The sequence below is a fragment of the Microchirus variegatus genome (genome assembly GCF_963457635.1).
Source record: "Microchirus variegatus genome assembly, chromosome: 8".
Taxonomy (NCBI): domain Eukaryota; kingdom Metazoa; phylum Chordata; class Actinopteri; order Pleuronectiformes; family Soleidae; genus Microchirus; species Microchirus variegatus.
In genome coordinates this window covers 29,453,704-29,473,666 of record NC_139809.1, presented here as the reverse complement: position 1 = coordinate 29,473,666, position 19,963 = coordinate 29,453,704, and the positions used below count along the sequence as shown (strand labels likewise).

Here is a 19,963-nt window from a genome sequence, read left to right as displayed (position 1 = left end):
TGACACATTGTAAAGGAACGCAAGTGTTGTGTTTGATGTGTTGTAGCAGCAGCATAAGCAGCAGCAGCATCATCATAAGCAGCAGCAGCAGCTCCATTTGTTTATTCACATGTGTGAAGCCCTGGTGTCTTTTTGATATTGCGATTAATATTTTACAGAGAACCGTCTCTGTCCCTCCGAGACGACTGCGCTCGCGTCTCCGCAGACGTCAGCGCTGCGCGACATCAATACATGATCGCAACAATAAAACAACAACGAGAAGACGGAGAAGAAGAAGAAGAAGAAGAAGAAGAAGAAGAAGAAGAAGAAGAAGAAGAAGAAGAAGAAGAAGAAGAAGAAGAAGACACCGTTCTTTAAAATTAAAACTCACACCAGCAGAAAGAAAGCGTAATGAGACACACACACTCGCAAACTGGTTTCCATGACTTCTGAGGACATTACATTGATCTCGGAATGACTTGAAATTTACCAGCATAATAGTCGGCATCGCCCTGAACAAGGATCTGTTGAAAATATTTGGAAACCTCTTAAGGAATAATTTGAATTAATTTTTGAAATTCAGGAAATGATCCATTTGCCCTGATGCACTCGAAAATAAAAAGTATCTCAGAACGACTTGAAATTTACCATCATAATAGTCGGCATCACCCTGAACAAGGGTCTGTTGAAAATATTTTTAAGAAATTTAAGGGAATAATTTGAATTAATTTTTGAAATTCAGGAAATGATCCATCTGCCCTGATGCACTTTGACAGTGAACTGACTTTCTTCAAAAAAACAAAAAGTATCTCGGAATGACTTGAAATTTACCATAATAATAGTCGGCATCGCCCTGAACAAGGACCCGTTTAAAATATTTGCAAATTTCTTACGGAATAATTTTAATGAAGTTTTGAAAATCAGGAAATGACCCATTTGCTGCACTTTGACAGTGAGCTGAGTTTGGTTTCAAAAACAAAAAGTATCTCGGAATGACTTGAAATGTTACCTGAAACACACACACACACACTGACTTCCATTCATTTGCACAGCTCAATCAAAGTGTTATCCTAAACCTTAACCATAACTAGTTAATGGTTAAACCGACGTGAACCTTTAACTAACCACCGTTCAACCAATCAGATCTGCTGGAACTCAACTGACGATGAACTTTATCACCAGTTCTTCAGAACATAAGGATCTTACCCTCATTAGGACCAGGTTTTGGTCTCCATGACGACGACGACTGGTCCTGACAAGGTCAGTGTTTGAGACAACAAATACAAACTCAAACTTGTTTTTACATCCTAGTGAGGACACGTCCATCATTGACGAAACCCCTTAGATTAACCCTTAAAGTTGGACAAAATGTGCCCTCAAAGATGGGTTTTTACAGTTTTTGGGACCTCATAGAGATATAAACACACACACACACACACACACACACACACTCAGTTCTCTGTGGATGTTTCATATCAGCTACAATAGGGAACTGAATTCTAGATAATCTGGATTTGCTGGTTTGGAACTTGGCGAGCATCGCGGTGAAAGCTGTTTGTTTCCTTCTCCTCTGTCTCCCTGCGAGACATCATTCCCTATCCCCCCTTTTCTCTCTCTCTCACACACTCTATCACACACACACACACACACACACACACACACACACACACAATTCCCAGTGAGATCTTCCCCCGTCAAATCCCGTCTCACCACCACTCAAAAAAAGCAGCTTCCTCAGATTAATCTCACGTTCTCGGGGAAGAAGAACAGGAAAAAGAGCAACGGATGAGAGAAAGAAAGAGGAGAGGATGAAGGGATGAAGTGGAGAGAGAGACAGAGAGAGAAATAAAGAGGGATTATAGTATGTGGTTTGGGGTTGATAAATACTTATTTGTCATTCTGTGGGCCCTTATCTGGCTGTGCATGTGTTTGTTTGAGCCTCCAGTGTGTGTGTGTGTGTGTGTGTGTGTGTGTGTGTGTGTGTGTGTGTGTGTGTGTGTGTGTGAAGGAGACGGAGTGTGTGTGTGTTTTAAATGAAAAATGTGTGTGACAGTGTCCATCACTCTGCTTCATCTACGACTCTGTCCAAAGACAACACACGACACTGTGTGTGTGTGTGTGTGTGTGTGTGTGTGTGTGTGTGTGTGTGTGTGTGTGTGTGTGTGTGTGTCTCGTGAGGAAGCAGATCTCGTTGGGAGCCACTGACCCCATTATGATAGAAAACTCTCCCTCTCTCTCTCTCTCTCTCTCCATCCTTTCTTCCTTCCTCTTCCACTGTCTCTCCATCCTCAAGTTCACCGCCTGCACTTCCGATCACGGCCAGCAGAGGTCAGGCTAGTTGTGTTAAAAGCAGCAGCAGCAGCAGCAGCAGCAGCAGAGGGAGCTCCACTGCTCCTCATGTGACCTCAGTGTGAGATGACAATTATCAAGGAACAGTGTGTGTGTGTGCGCGTGCATGCGTGTGTGTGTGTGTGTGTCTTGGTATTACACATGTTACAGGGACATGATGTACATTTTAAGGTGAAGTTGTGTTAAAGTTAAGGGTAATGTGACGTGTGGTGAACGTTTAGAAAAATAATGCAAGTTAATGTGTGTGTGTTTTCCCCCCAACTTTTCCGTGTCTAACTGCCGGTGTATTGATTTGTAGACAGAGTGAGGGATGAAAAAGGAGGGGAGGCAGGGAGGAATAGATGGAGCAAGGGAGAGGTGAAGGAAGGGAGTAAGGGAAGAAGGGAGGAAGGAAGGAGGGAGTAAAGGAGGGAGGACATGGTCACTCCCTAGAGGATGTTTGCAGTGCTGCAGTGGACTGCTGGAAATAGCCCAGAGGAGAGAAGGAGGAGGAAGATGAGAGAGAGAGGGATGAAATGGAGAAGTGGATGACCACATGTTATTCTATACTTCATATCACACACACACACACACACACACACACACACACACACACTAATCAATGCCAAACTAGCAACGTAAATGAAGGTGTCACCTTGTCCACGACTTCCTCAAGTTGTAAATATAAAGACCAAACTTTTTAGTTTTTGCATTTTTACACGAATAGAAAATTTTGAAAACTAAGAAAAAAAAAATATCATTTAAAAAAAACACTTAAATATCTACAGCCGCAGACTTTTATTGTGAAATATCCACAGGAAATGAACACAAAAGTTCATTTCCGCTGAAAAGTTTCAGTCGTGAATTCTACTGTGGAAAAAAAAAACCCTGCTCTTTCAACACTTCATCGATATAAATTCTCCTCGTCGCCGCTCGCCACTGCTCTGCTGCTGTATACACGCAAGCGCTCCCTCGGTCAGGTCTGATAGTTTTGCCTGTTTTCAGACGAAGGACGCAGCAAAAACTAAACTAAAATAATGCCACATCAACATCAACAACGACAAAATAAAAATCACCAAAGAAACTCCACGCCTGCAAATATTATTTCACAATAAAAGCCTTTTCTTCAACTGCTTGAAGAGTTAAAATATGAATGTGGTGAAAAAAAAGAAAAAGAATGATAATATGTACAAATTATAAAAACTGCTCAGATAAAGGCCTCAGCCATAATTAACAGGATAAAGTGCTTTTATTTTGTAGTGTTGTTTGTTTTTAAGCTTCTCGTTTCCTGTCATGTTTCGTGAAAACCCACTTCCTGATTGGACTTAATTAATTAGACGCACATCTGAATACAAACCCATGGTTATGTGCATGTGCGTGTGTGTGTGTGTGTGTTGTGGGCCAAACCAAACCAAACCAAACCAGACCAGACCAGTCCATCCTCAGACCTGTCATTGTGTTTCATTTTTCTCCCTAAACTGTTTGGAGAGAGCGAGGCTAAAGTCTGCAGAGCCACTGACCCTGGGGAAATATGGCCCTGTCGCATCACACACACACACACACACACACTGCAGGAGACACACACACAGGGTTGTTTGTATATCGTAGTGAGGACACATCATCAACATAACTAACCTAAACCCAACTGTAACCCTAACCCTAAAACCAACTCTTAACCCCGAAAAAGCCCTTTTTAAGTATTTTGGACCTCACAAAGATAGTAATACGAGTACACACACACAAACAAAACTTACCCTAAACTTAACCCAAACCCAAATATAACCCTAAAACCAGGTCTTAACCCTCAAATAGCCCTTAAAAGAACAGAGGAGTCGCAAAAAGGTCCTCACTCTGTATGGTTTATAGGAATCTTGGTCCTCACAAAGCCACAAATACAAGAACACTTAACCCTAACCACTACTGGCCTAATCCTTAAACTATAACTCTGACTTTAAAACATGTATTCGACTTTTAAAAGGTAGTCATTTACCATAACGTGACTGTGTAAACAGATATGAGGTCCCCACAACATAAGGGATACCAGTTACACACACACACACACACACACACACACACACACAGTCCCATGGGTAAAAGGCAGAAGGGAAAACCAAAAGCTGCTGATGATAAGAGAAAATCTAATCTGCCTCTGTCTTCTTTCTACTGCATCACATGCATAAACTGTGTGTGTGTCTGTGTGTTATAGTGTGTGTTATAGTGTGTGTTAGTGTGTCTCCTTTAATGTCTCCTTGTTGTCCCCACGTCTCTGAGGTTTGGACAGATCATCTACATTTGCATGCTGAATAAATAAAGTCTGTTGTTGAAGTTGATTGACGGACGATCAATATCGTACCGTTTAACCCTGACGTGTTTATTTATTGTTACCATGACAACAAAAGGTCCAGGTCCAAAACTGCTATGGGCCAAAGTGTGTGTGTGTGTGTGTGTGTGTATTTATATCTACGGTTAAGGTAAAGGGTAAAGGGTGAGGTGTCCTTATTAAGGTACAAAAACAGGTTTATGTGTGTTTTTGCAAAGCAAAATCATCAATTTCAGACAAAACATTGAGCAAATGCTAAGATTGAATAGTTCTTTTTTTGATTGTTCTACGTTAAATGTCATTTATTTAAGAAAAAATTTTTTTAGAAACGATTACTTTTGTTAAGTTCCGTGTCTTTTAAATATGTAAAAAATCTGTAAATACTGAACCGAAACTTCAAAAATTTCGAAAGACTTCAAAAATATCATCACAAATCAATTGAAATCGCAATATTTGATGTTTTACCCACATTTCAGCGTTAGAAAGGATGTTTACGTTCACGTGTTTGTGTTAAATCTGAATATTCTGGTGAAAACCTGGTCCTAATGAGGCAGAACCTCATTTATTAAAGGACCTGGGTTAAGATAAGGGGTAGAATTTGAACTGTGGTTCAGTTAGTCAGGCTTTGTTTAGGCTGTTGCAGCATACTGAGGACCAGTGAGGGGTTTGTTTTTAACCAACAAAGTGAGGTCATTTTTACAAAGTGAGGACATTTTGCCCGGTCCTCATGTTTGTCTTCATTCAAATCACTTCCTTAGGTTGTAAACATGCTATACTCTGTTTTTAACACAAGTCCTCAATTAGGTACAAAAACCCGTTTTCCAGCCCTGGTGTTTCACACACTGTTTGCTCTGGGGCTCCACCTGCAGACATTTTATGGTACTGCACCCAGTAGTTCTTTGAGTAGATATTTGTAATTGTGTTGATTTACAAAGTGGAAATGCTGGTCCTCGCTTTGTCAGCAACCCAGTCCTCAGTATGCAGCAAGTACAAGAATGTGTGTGTGTGTGTGTTCTTGTACTTGCGGCATACTGAGGACCAGTGAGGGTTTTTAAACCAACAAAGTGAGGTCATTTTTACGGAGTGAGGACATTTTGGCCGGTCCTCACTTTGTTTTCATTGAAATCACTTCCTTAGGTTGCTATAACATGCTATACTCAATTTGTCCCAAAAAAATATATTTTTTAATTTAGCCAACATAGTATAGTATGACTTTTTTTTGTCAAATTTTGGACCAAATGTTTTTTTCAAATGTTTTTTTTAACTTTTGGATGACATAGTATTGCATTAATTTTTTGTTAAATTATGGACCTAAACATTTTTGGTAAAAATCTTTTTGAAATTTTAGTCGACATAGTATAGTATGACGTTTCTGTCAAATTTTGGACCCAAAAAAAATAAAAAGTCTAAAAAGTTTTCCAGCCCTTTTTGCTCTTGGGCTCCACCTGCAGACATGTTATGGTACTGCAACCAGTAGTTCTTTGTAGATGTCATTCATGAAGTAGATATTTGTAATTGTGTTGATTTATAAAGTGGAAAAGCTGGTCCTCACTTTGTCAGCACTTATACCCGGTCCTCAGAATGCCGCAAGTACAAGAATGTGTGTGTGTGTGTGTGCTCCATCTCCACTGCTGTTTTTAACTCTAAATGAAAAATCACCTCAGTGGTCTTCTCTAGCTTCAGTGTATTTATAGCTCAGAGTTGACACTCTTCCACCAGAGTGAGCATCTATGTCTGTACCTGTGTGTGTCTGTGTGTGTAAGTGTGTGTAAGTGTGTGTGTGTCTTGGACGAGCAGATGGGTTTTCTTAGCCTGCTTCCTTTGCTCCCTGGCTCGTCTTTAGCTCCACCCGTCCAGGACAGGATGCTGCCTCAGGAGCAGATCAAAAATAAACGCCACCCCTCTGCTCTTTCTATCCCACTGACACGTATTCCCTGCCTTCCTCACACTCGTCCTCCTCCTCCTCACACTCGTCCTCCTCCTCCTCCTCTCTGTCCTCGCCGTCCCTCTGTTTTTCCACACTCACTCTGAACGTGATCTTTAAATTATCTGTCAAACGCTTCCTACGGCGTTTCCATCGCTCATTTTTCCAGCCAAGTCACGATGACGGTGTCTCCTCCTCCTCCTCCTCCTCCTCCTCCTCCTCCTCCTCCTCCTCGCCCAGGGTGACCTCTCTAACCACGTCCTGTTTGGAGCTGAACTCCCTCTCTTTCTGCCACAGGGAGTTCCCCCTCTCCTGTTGCTATTGGCCCAAACGGCCATGTTTGCAGCAGTAAAACACGAGCCGCGCGATACACTCACAGCACGACACACACACACACACACACGCACGCACGCGCGAACACACACGGATGCCACGACAAAGGCAAACACACGCGTGGACCTGCAGAAAACTGTAGGAAACGTGTTTAGTATCCGTTTGGAAATACATTTTCTCATTGTGTTGTATTTGTGGTAAGACAGTGTGTGGAGGCGGAACTCGTCCATACGTTCAGTCTCCGCTCAACAGGAAGGAAGTGAAAGAAGAAGGAAACGACAGGAACAGGAAGTGACTTCAAACTATTAAAGACATGGAAAATACAAATTTTAAGAAAATCTGCTCAAGTTTTGCTTGTTTCCATGACTTTCCAGGTCCAATTCCCGCAAATTCAAGGACCGCATGTGTTGACACAACACAGCAGCTAAAGTGTTAAAAGTCTGAAAAGTTCGCTCTCTTGCTTGACTTTACTCGCGCATTGTTCTGCACGGAATCTCGCGTCAACGACAGAGAGAGAGAGAGAGAGACAGTACGACCAAGGGTCAAAATAATGTACGCGTTAAATATCAAGGTTATAATTGATGATTTTTCCTTAGTTTTGGTTTTTATTCCTAGAATTAATTAGTTTTAGTTAGTTTTTTACAGCGGGTTTGCTAGTTTTACTTGTATTTGTACTATATATTTATATATTTTGTCCGAGCCCCACAATTTTAAAGGGCTTTTTCAGGGTTAAGACCTGGTTTTAAGGGGTAATCATTTAGTTGTGATGGTTAAGGTAAGGGTAAAGGGTCTCAGGAATTAACTATGTCCTTATTGAGATACAAAATCAAGTTTATTTGTGTTTTTTGGCAAAACAAAATCACAATTTCAGACAAAACATTTAGCAAATTCTGAGATTTAGTGGCTCTTTTTTTTGATTGTTCTGTGTTAAATGTCATTTATTGAAGAAAACCAAGCGTTATATCCGTTAAATTTCAAGGTTAAAATTTATGATTTTTCATTAGTTTTAGCTTTTATTTCTAGAATTAATTAGTTTTAGTTTGTTTTTACAGCAGTTTTGCTAGTTTTTGTAAATGCTTCGTTTACTTAGTTTTACTTAGTTTTTATTTGTCTTTAGCTTAGTTTTAGTTTAGTTTGTATTAGTTTTAGTGTTATATATGTAATAATATGTCATATGTAGTATTGTGTCGAGAAAAAACAAATAAATGCACTTCATATGAACTCAAAAGGATTATTTATGTATGAAATAAATGTACAAAGATGACAAACTAAACACATTTTAACATTTTAAAACTCTAGTTTTTACTTTTATCTCAGTTCACAAAATGTTTTTTTTATCAATTTTCAGTTTTCGTTAGCACAGAATCACGACACACATTATCTCGAGATACTGGACATACTCAAAGATGAGCGGCCATGTGCCAAGACAGGTTGGGGTGAAAGGTATCATTGTCCACTCTACGTCTAATTCTCCCTCCTAAAAAATCATTATTTTATTGTCTTTCTCGCACTAAAAGCACACACACACACACACGTACGCGCGCACGCACGCACACACACAAACACACACACACACACACACACACACACACACACACACACACAGGTGTAGGCATGTATAAATATATAAACAAACACACACGTAAATATATGATTAACTGATCCCATGCAGAGTTTTTCTCTCTCTTTCTCGTCTGAACAGAAACTCGCTCTGCATCGATTCACAGTGTGAAAACGGTGAACGCTGCACAACATAGCGACAGTGTTAACAGACACACACACACACACACACACACACACAGTTTAACACACAGTTTTTCTCCTCAGGCGGTCGGAGAACGAGAGGAGAGAAGAAACGTGTTCAAAATCTGTTTGGAAATAGATTTTATGTTGTGTTGTATTTGTTGTTGTAGTCGTTGTTGTATTTGTGGTAAGACAGTGTGTGGAGGCGGAGACTCGCTCTACTCTCACTTGGAAAACAGGAAGGAAGTGAATGAAGAAGAAACGACAGAAAAGAAGAAAGTCTGCAATGTGTTTAAAATCTGTTTGGAAATAGATTTGCTGTTGTGTTGTATTTGTTGTCTTGTTTTTGCTGTTGTGTTGTATTTTATATTGTGTTGTATTAGTTGTTGTCTTGTTTTTGCTGTTGTGTTGTATTTTCTGCTGTGTTGTAGTTTCTATTGTATTTGTTGTTGTGTTGTATTTGTTGTTGTGTTGTATTTGCTGTTGTGATGTATTTGCTGTTGTGTTGTATTTTCAGCTGCATTTCTTGTTGTGTTGTATTTGCTATTGTGTTGTATTTTCTGTTGTGTTGTATTTGCTATTGTGTTGTATTTTCTGCTGTATTTTCTGTTGTGTTGTATTAGTTGTTGTGTTGTATTTGCTGTTGTGTTGTATTTTCTGCTGTATTTTCTGTTGTGTTGTATTAGTTGCTGTGTTGTATTAGTTATGTTGTATTTTCTGTTGTGTTGTATTAGTTGTTGTGTTGTATTTGCTGTTGTGTTGTATTTTCTCTTGTGTTGTATTTTCTGTTGTGTTGTATTCATTGTTGTGTTGTATTTGCTGTTGTATTAGTTGTTGTGTTGTATTTTATGTTGTGTTGTATTAGTTGTATTTTATGTTGTGTTGTATTTGCTGTTGTGTTGTATTAATTGTTGTGTTGTATTTTCTGCTGTATTAGTTGCTGTCTTGTATTTTATGCTGTGTTGTATTAGTTGTTGTGTTGTATTTGTTGAGTGATATTAGCTTTTGTGTTGTATTAGCTGTTGTGTTGTATTAGTTGTTGTGTCGTATTAGCTGTTGTGTTGTATTTGTTGTGTTGTATTTGTGTTAAGACAGTGTGTGGAGGCGGGATCTCGTTCATACGTTCCGTCTCCTCTCGCTTTTGTTTTGAATCTCTTTTTGTTTCCGTCTGTCTGTCTGTCTGCTCGTCTCCCAGCTGCAAACAGCTCCAGGTCCAGGGATTCAGGGAGGTAAGACTGTGTGTGTGTGTGTGTGCGCGCATGTGTGTGTGTGTGTGTGTGTCTCCCAGGTCCCCATTCTAATAACGCAGTCTCTCCCAGTGAGCAGTGGGGCAGCTGAGTACGCTCCCCGGAACGCCACAGGGATCTACGGATCAAATTCACACACACACACACAGACACACACAGACACACACACACACACACACACACACACACACACACGCGCATACCAACACACTCACACACAAACGCACACACATTATACAGACATGCACACAGCCAAGGGATACATGGATCAGAGAGTACACACTTGACACAACTCAGTGCGCACACACACACACACACACAGACACACACACACACACACACACACACACACACAAAGCCCTATTGCCAGTTCAGCCACATCCACACTTTTCCATAATTCAGTTAGAGGGAGACAGTGAGGCTCTTAGATTCAGACAAAGACAAAGACAACATTATTCATAGACGGAACGCACACACACGGACACACAGACACAGACACACACACACACACACAGAGACAGACACAGACACACACACACAAACACACACTCTTCTTACCCTGATCTGAACTGCAGGTAATGAACTATTTACCTTGAAATGTTTTCACTTTTTGCTCGATTTAAATATCGTTTTCATTCCAACTTTCAGAAATATTATTAAATAAAGATGTATGTTTAAAGGTAGCTAACGTGTTTAAAAGTCTTTATTTAACATTGTTGACATGATTTAACTCAGTGTGTGTGTGTGTGTTGTGTGTATGCGTGTGTGTGTGTTTAAACATTTACTGAAGCTTCAGAAAACTGCAGCTCCACTGACGAAGAGGAAGAGGAAGAGGAAACAGACAAAAGCAGGGATGAGAGTGGAGGAGAAGATGGAGGTAAACATGAAGAGGAGACAGGAGAGCTCCCCCTAGAGGCTGAAGACGTGAAGATGTGAAGACCAAGGAGACGGACAGGGAACGTTAGAGAGGGAGAGAGGAGACAAGGAAGGAAGGAAGGAAGGAAGGAAAGATGGAGAGAGGGGGGAAGGAGGGGAAGAAGGAAATAAAGAAGAAGTGAAAGGACGGAAATGCGAAACAAAGGAGGGGAAGAAAAGGGGAAGGAAGGAAATACAGAAAAGAGAGTGACAGGAAGAGAGGAAGGAAGGAAACAGGAAGTTAACACAGAAAAGAGGGAGGAAGGAAAGAAAGGAGGAATGAAGGGAAGAAAAGGGGAAGGAAAGAAAGAAATGAGGGAGGAAGGAAATCAAGAAAAGAGGATGTGAGGAAGAGAGGAATGAATGAAACAAGGAAGTTAAGAAAAAAGATTGAGGAAGGAAAAAAGGAAAGAAAGGAGGAAGCGTGGGAGGAAAGAAGGAAGGACATAAAGAAAAGAATGTGTGAAGAAGACAGGAAGGAAGAAAGGAAACAGGAAGAAAGAAAAGAGGGAGGAAGGAAGGGAAGAAAAAGGGAAAGAAGGAGGGAAGTGTAAGAAGAAGAAACAATAATTAAGTTATATTAGCATTAATGTACTATTATAACAACAACAATAATAATAGAAACAAAGGAAAGAAATAAAAAATAAGAGTGTGTGAAGATCCAGAAGAACCTCACTGATCAGGGCTACAGCATTTCTTATTTACACACACACACACACACACACACACACACACACACACACGCATCTCTTATTTACCAGCTTACGTCTGCACTATTTATGTTTCACTGGGGAGAGGAAGAGAGGAGAGGGGCTGAAATATGTATAGAGGCTGGTCCATCTGGGACTGAGGGGGGGGGGGGGGAGAGGGTGAAGATGAGCTGCTGTTCACTTTAAACTGGAACATGGTCTGAGATGTTTGGACTTTGTGTGTGTGTGTGTGTGTGTGTGTGTGTGTGTGTGTGTGTGTGTGTGTGTGTGTGTGTGTGTGTGTGTGTGTGTGTGTGTGTGTGTGTGTGTGCGCAGCATTAACACAGTGTCCACCACGTCTCACATTCACACACTGAGGACACAGACTCTGCTGTTTTTCACACATGGTTCAAGTAGTAACTTTTTACATTGTTCTTATTGCAGCGCTGAGCTAAAAAAAGGAAAAAAAAAAAATCCAATAACTATGTCGTATGAGTAAAATAAAAATGAAGGAGGACAAACAAGCCAAACAATACTCCAAATAATCACAATTTCTCTATCATAAAATAATTCTCTGTGCTCAACAGAACTTAGTGACAGAGGTGTACAAGCGTCTATATTTAAAAGCTACATACAGGACGTGTTTGTCTGTGAAAACACTGGTGAACCATGAACTGTGAAACGCAGCAAAACAGGTGAGACTTCAACCAGTTTTTCATCCATCTGCATCAATGAAAAGCAAGTTTTGGACTCTACCTTTACCTACCTCTACTTAACTATCTACCTACCTACCTCTACCTTTACCTACCTACCTATCTCTACCTCTACATACCTATCTACCTCTACTTAACTACCTATACCTACCTACCTCTACATACCTACCTATCTCTACCTATACCTACCCACATACCTACCTACCTTCTTACCTACCAACCTACCTACCTACCTCTACTTCGCTACCTATCTCTACCTCTACATACCTACCTCTACATACCTACCTAACTCTACTTAACTACCTACCTATACCTATACCCACCTCTACTTAACTACCTACCTCTACTTAACTACCCACATCTACCTACCTCTACCTACCTACCTATCTCTACCTATACCTACCTACCAACCTCTACTTAACTATCTACCTACCTACCTCAACCTTTACCTACCTACCTATCTCTACCTTTACATACCTACCTACCTCTACTTAACTACCTATACCTACCTCTACATACCTACCTATCTCTACCTTTACCTACCTCTACTTAACTACCTACCTCTACCTTTACCTACCTCTACTTAGCTACCTATCTCTACCTCTACATACCTACCTAACTCTACTTAACTACCTATACCCACCTCTACTTAACTACCTACCTCTACTTAACTACCCACATCTACCAACCTCTACATACCTACCTCTACCTTTACCTTCCTACCTCTACCTACCTATCTACCTCTACTTACCTACCTACATCTACTTACCTATCTCTACATACTTAACTCTACCTTTACCTACCTCTACCTTTACCTAACTACCTCTACTTACCTACCTACATCTACTTACCTATCTCTACATACTTAACTCTACCTTTACCTACCTCTACCTTTACCTAACTACCTCTACTTAACTACCTACCTCTACCTTTACCTACCTCTACTTAGCTACCTATCTCTACCTCTACATACCTACCTCTACATACCTACCTCTACATACCTACCTAACTCTACTTAACTACCTATACCCACCTCTACTTAACTACCTACCTCTACTTAACTACCCACATCTACCAACCTCTACATACCTACCTCTACCTACCTATCTACCTCTACTTACCTACCTACATCTACTTACCTATCTCTACATACTTACCTCTACCTTTACCTACCTACCTACCTCTACCTTTACATACCTAAAGGGGTTTTAAAGGGTTCTCTGGATCAAAATGGTTCTTACTGGAACCATTAGTGTTACCAAGAACCCTTGAAAAACCCATTCTCCGGGAAAAGGTTTTTCAGAAGCAAATGGTTCCAGGTAGAACCTCAGCCCTTGTAGAATGACCATTTAAGAACCCTTATTTCTAAGAGTGTACCTACCTTTACCTCTAACTACCTAGCTATTTTGATACTTTCTTTGCTCCATTCATAAACTGTTGTAGTTTGATAATATCGACACAAATCTAATTCCACAGAGTTAATGTTTACGTGAATCACAGCAGCAGAACTCAGTGGACGGACGGACTGACTGATTCACTGACTGAGGTAAGAAAAACTCCAACATTCCATCTTTATGTGGACGTGCTTTCTGTCCCCGAGAAGACAGAGCTGCATAATGTGACAGTGTTTAAAGATTTAGCTCCCTGGGACATCACCGACTCTCTCTGTACACACACACACTCATAGACGCACACACACACACACACACACACACACACGATAATAGCGAGCAGTGGCATTAACCTCCATGGTTGTAGCTCTCCATCTCCCTCAGTCAGCCTTTCTGTCTAGCCCACTTAGAGAAGCGTCTCATGGGACGATGGAGCTGCAGCAGGTCGGGCTCAGGCTGCAAGACTTCACACACACACACTCTCTCACACACACACACACTTGGGCCAAGACTACAGAGTAGGAAGATAGATATAACCACGGCGCAGCAGCCAAAAAGCCAAAGAGGAAGAAGCACAAGAGAGAGAGAGAGAAAAATAATAGAATCTAAAATCTGGAATGAAAACCGAGGAACACGAGTGCTGTGGTTGAATTCACACATGTGCTTTCTATTGTTTTTGTGTTACATAAAAACCACAAACCATGAAACAACATGACTAAAGCAGATTAAGGAAACAAGTTTAACACGGTTAACAGTGGTGTAGCAATCAATTAGTATTATTGGTCTTTTAAAAACATTCTTATTCTTTTCTGATGCAACTAAAACCGAGTTTTCTGGAAACAATTTTCAGCTGCTTTGAGGATGAATTTTCTACTTGGAAACTACCTACCTACCTCTAACTACTACCGTTTTAGCTACCTAGCTAGCTAGCTAGCTACCTAACTCTACCTTCCTACCTCTAACTACTACCTAATTAGCTACCAAGCTAGCTAGCTAACTACCTAACTCTACCTTCCTACCTCTAACTACGACCTAACTAGCTACCAAGCTAGCTAGCTAGCTACCTACCTACTTACCTCTAACTACTACCTACCTACCTACTTCTACCAAACTACTTAATAGTTAATATATCGATCGCTAATCGATTATAAAATCGAATTGCTGCTCTTCTATTATTCCGCAAATACTCAGTATATCGCAACATCGTGATAACATCGTATCATGACCTAAATAGTCGTATCGCGGTGTATCGTGCATACAGCGTCGTTGTTAGCGACTGCTATCGCTAACAGTGACTTCTCGGCGCCAGTTTTTAAAACTGGGAATTCAAACTTTTTTCCCGGCAACCTGGGCTCCTATTGGCCGAGAGCAGCTGTCAATCACACAGGTGTCGTAGTCTTTCTATCTATCTTTTAATAAGCAAGAGTGTACTGTTTGTGTGTGTGTGTGTGTGTGTGTGTGTGTGTGTGTGTGTGTGTGTGTGGACATTAACCGACAGGGTCCAGCAGTTGTCCTGCTGTTAAATGGACTGGCCGGCCATATGTCCACACTCTTTTGGCCCCATGTCAAAACTACTGTTTGTGAGTGTGTGTGTGTGTGTGTGTGTGTGTGTGTGTGTGTGTGTGTGTGTGCACTTGTATTTGTTGCCTCTTCAGGACCTTCTCAGCCATAAACACTGACCTTTTCAGGACCGGTATCGTCCTCATGGAGACCACAAACCTGGTCCCAATGACTCAGAACTTCATTTCTGAGGAACTGGTTAAAGTTTAGGGATAATATTGGACCCAACCTTTTGGGTTCTGGTCCTTCAGTGCACCTGATATTTGTCCTATGTTTCCCCAGCTTTTCTTACTTTTTGTGTCTATACCGACACACAAGCTACTCCTCAAATAACAGCACTTAGTAGGAAATGAACATCTGCTACAAATGTCCGTGTTCAGATTGATCGGAGCTCAATACCAACCAGCGAGGGCTGTAACCTTCTGAGGCCAAAGAAGGTCAATGAAGATGTGTTTAACAAAACAGAGACGAGAAAGAATCATGGATCAATAAGTGTGATATATATTATTATTTATCTCCATCAGACTCACACAGTTGTGTCAGTGGTGATCGTTCATCACAGGAGAAGTCAAATGTACCCAAAACTGTGATAATGAGCCGTGTTGATCACTCGGTGACAGCGGACAGGTCTTGCACCTGTCCTGTTTGACAGTGTCAATAAGTTATCTTCAACATCAGAGCCGCGTCCTGGAGTTCACCTCGCTGTGGTTGTATTTTTTCAATACGGATCACATTCAACACGGACCGGTGAGTTTGTCCCGTGTTCTACTTAGTGGATTCAACACATATGTACATATATACTGGATATAAATATATCCTATGTATACACATACATATATGTGTGTGTATATATATATATATATGTATATTGTATTTATCGTATTTTATAATAATCGGTGGGTATTATTTATGCAAGTTTACATTTAACGGTAGCTAGCTAGGTAGGTAGGTAGGTAGATGTAGGGTAAGTAGATAGAAGTAGGATAGGGTAGGGTTGGTAGATAGATAGGTAGAAGTAGGGTAGATGAAGGGTAGGTAGGAAGAACTAGGGTGGGTAGGTAGGTAGGTAGGTAGGTAGGTAGGTAGGTAGGTAGGTAGGTAGGTAGGTAGGTAGGTAGGTAGGTAGGTAGGTAGATGAAGGATAGGTAGGTAGGTAGGTAGGTAGGTAGGTAGGTAGGTAGAATTAGGGTTGGTAGATGGGTAGGTAGGTAGATGTAGGGTAGGTAGGTAGGTAGGTAGGTAGGTAGGTAGGTAGGTAGGTAGGTAGGTAGGTAGGACTAGGGTTGGTAGATAGGTAGGTAGGTAGATGAAGAGTAGGTAGATAGGTAGGTAGAAGTTGGGTAGGTAGGTAGATACGTAGAATTAAGTAGATAGGTAGGTAGGTGGATAGGTAGGTGGATAGGTAGAAGTAGGATATGGTAGGGTTGGTATGTAGATAGGTAGAAGTAGGGTAGGTAGGTAGCAAGGTAGGTAGGTAGATGAAGGATAGGTAGGTAGAACTAGGGTTGGTAGATAGGTAGGTAGGTAGATGAAGGGTAGGGTAGGTAGGTAGTATGACACTAAAACTTTATTTTTTCACCCAAAAGTTCAAATCAATATCAATAAATAAAACAAAACACGTAAAAAAATGTATAATTAAAATTAGTCGTATGCTATCGTCAAACTATAACACTATACATATAAGCTATTTAAAATGAAGTAAAGTGCAGTCAAAGGACGGAGTTTCCCACTCCAACAGACGACATCAGGATCAGCCGACTCGACCTTCAACAGGTTGTAAAGTGTTTGACCTGAAGATTAAAGGAGGTCACTTCTCCTTCGTCTTTGGCCAAAGTAGCACAAGAGACGGAGGAGGAGGACGATGATGGGAGGGGTTTACACATCATGGCAGACCTGACCACAGCTGGTCCTGGACCTACTCATGAGTGACTTATCGCCTCTCTGTCGTCCTCCTTCACACACACACACACACATTTAAATGTGTCTGGACTCTAATGACATGAAGCTTTGCCAGAACCCTGCTCGGACCTCATGAGGGGAGATGGAAAGAGAGGGACAGAGCCCGGAGGAGGAGGAGGAGGAGGAGGAGGAGGAGGAGGAGGAGGAGGAGATGATACGCAGAGGAAAGAGGAATCAGGTTATGGATAAGTTTAGAGTTGAGGAAGAGATTTAAGGACAGAGGAGGAGATCGTTGAGGTTTGTCTGTACCTGTACATCGTGACTGATTCCAGACCAAAACAGAAGAAGAAGAGGAAGAAGAGGACGTTAAAGGAGGACGTACCTGTAGTTCTGTCTGAAAGAAGAACTTCTGTGGACACTGGGAGCAGTCGTAGATCTTGTCCTCCTGACCGTGGACGGCGAAAATGTGCTGCTGGAGCTTGTTGGCCTGAACGAACACTGGGAGAGAAGAACACAACACAAGAGCGGTGAAACTACAGAACCACAGTGAAACCCTGGTCTGGCCACAAGAGGGCAGTGAACCTGAACCACAAACACCTGATCATCCGCTGACTATAGAGACACAAATTGCAGGTGGGATTTTGTACCAGATTACCCTTTGGACGCCCAATCCAAGGCAGATTATCAGAAAGTGTTTTAACTAAAAGACGTTTGAGTGTTTTTCGGATATATTTCCCGTTTCTTTGCTCCAAATCATTATCATTGAATCATTTTATTTGAAAACAAGATCATTTCCACATTTTGGAAAACACCGATAGACATTTTCTGACATTTATGGACCCAAAAAAACAATCTGTACTAAAAAATAATCTGCGGATGAGTTTATACTGTATATAGTTACAGTTTGAGGTGTATTTTGAGATTTTGAGTCGTTATTTTTTCCGCGTTCTGGCAAAACAAACACGGGTAACGCAAAAAAAACATATCTGGGTCAGATTTGGTTGGTCGTCACAGGTTCACACCGGCTCCTTCTTCATCGAAATCCGAGTTTGTTTGCTCGGAAAGTCCAATCCGCCCTGCGTTGTAGTCCGCGTCCTGCATTTGGTTCACTCGAAGCGACCCGAGAGCTAGCCGTTTCCGAGCTAACGATCCGGGGTTTGATTCAGAAGGAGCTGGTGTTATCCTCAGCAGACTCCTTCTTTCTTTGTCTCCTCTTTGTTTCAGTAAACTTTTGCTTTTCACTTTTGTGTGTGTGTGTGTGTATATGTGTGTGTATATGTTGAATTATTAAGCCCCCCCCCACCCCCCCACCCCCCGTAGGAGCGGTGCCCATCTTACTAATTCATAAGCCACTAAGGAATAGAGTTAAAGTTTAAAGCGTTGCTGTGTACCTGTGGGGGAGGTGGAGAAGCGCAACACAACACAACACAACTCAACAACTGAGAGAGTGATAGAGTGACACACACACACACACACACACAGTGTTATAGGTGGGTCATGGGAGCTCAAAGGTGCAAAGGTGCTGACTTCGTTGCTGGTAAAAATCCACCAAAAAAGCCTAATTTGATCATCCAGCATTCTGGATTGTCGGCCCTCAGGTGAATAACAAACACATCATCTAACTTCATGTTCCTGCAGCAGCTCTGCACCCTGCTGCCGCCCTATTCCCAACACTTAGACAACGTTAAAAAACAATGAATATTCCTAATGTGTTTTTCGCCGTTCGGACCAAGGAAACCTCGCAGCCATTAGAGGGAACATTATCTCCATGTATCACGGCCGTGTTGTTGGCTGGAAAACCCGGAGAGAGACATTTCGGAGCGACAACAGTGAGAGAAAAGCTTTCTTTACAGCAGCAAGAATTCAACCTCTGCAAAAAACTGAATTTTTTTGTACACGGATGAAACACAGATTAAATGCAAAAATCTAACATATATCGATATATTGTCTCATGTTATGATACTGACACGATATCAACATAGTAAATACATTTTCTTTTTTACACTAAATTACTAAAAAGTAAAAGAAAAATGTCAGAAATTATAAGAATTACTAAGAAGGATAGAGGTCAAAGAACAGATAATCTGTTTCAGATTAGATTTAATTAATCCCAAACCAGAGAAATTCACTTGCTTGCAGCAGCAGCAAATGAGTCAGAGTTTGAAGAGTAAGAAATTTTGAAAAATCTGTAAAAATTACGGTGGTCCTGAAGTGCAAAACAAAAAATACAAACGCAAAACAAAAAACAGAAGCACAAAACAAAAAACACAAATCAAAAAACACAGACGCAAAACAAAAAACACAGACGCCAAACAAAAAACATGAACGCAAAACAAAAAACACAAACGCAAAACAAAAAACACAGGCGCAAAAAACACAGGCGCAAAAAAACACAAACGCAAAACAAAAAACACAGGCGCAAAAAACACAAACGCAAAACAAAAAACACAAACGAAAACAAAAAACACAGACGCAAAACAAAAATCACAAACACAAAACAAAAAACACAGACGCAAAAAAACAAAAAACACAGACGCAAAACAAAAAACAAACAAACTCAAATCACAAATGCAAAAACACAATCGCAAATCAACAAATTTTGTGTTTGGTGATTTGCGTTTTTGTTTTGCACCTCAGGGCCACCATAAAAAATAGATTCAAAAATAATAATAATAATAATAGTAATAATAATAAAATGAGAATTATATGTGTTTGAAATATAGTTATCCATGTTCCTGGGTAAATTTTAAAAACACAAGAGAGAAGGAAACCTCTTTAATCTGTTTGTGTGTCCTTGAAGGTGAGTGTCATTCTGTGTCTCAGTGTCTTTTCAGTGTGTCCCTGTCCGTCCCTGTGTGTCCCAGTGTGTCCCTGTGTCCCTGTGTCTCTGTGTATCAGTGTGTCAGTGTGTCTGTGTCTCAA

At 40.9% G+C, this 19,963-nt stretch overlaps 1 protein-coding gene across 1 annotated transcript in view; it reads right to left on the bottom strand.

Moving 5' to 3' along the window:
* Positions 1-19,963, bottom strand: part of znf423 (zinc finger protein 423) — a gene marked incomplete at both ends in the record, with an annotated part of 198,200 nt that overhangs the window by 2,173 nt on the left and 176,064 nt on the right. Inside the window, one exon of the mRNA XM_083894314.1 lies at positions 17,424-17,539. Coding sequence (XP_083750440.1) covers positions 17,424-17,539 — 116 coding nt within the window. The remainder of the gene's footprint in view (positions 1-17,423; positions 17,540-19,963) is intronic.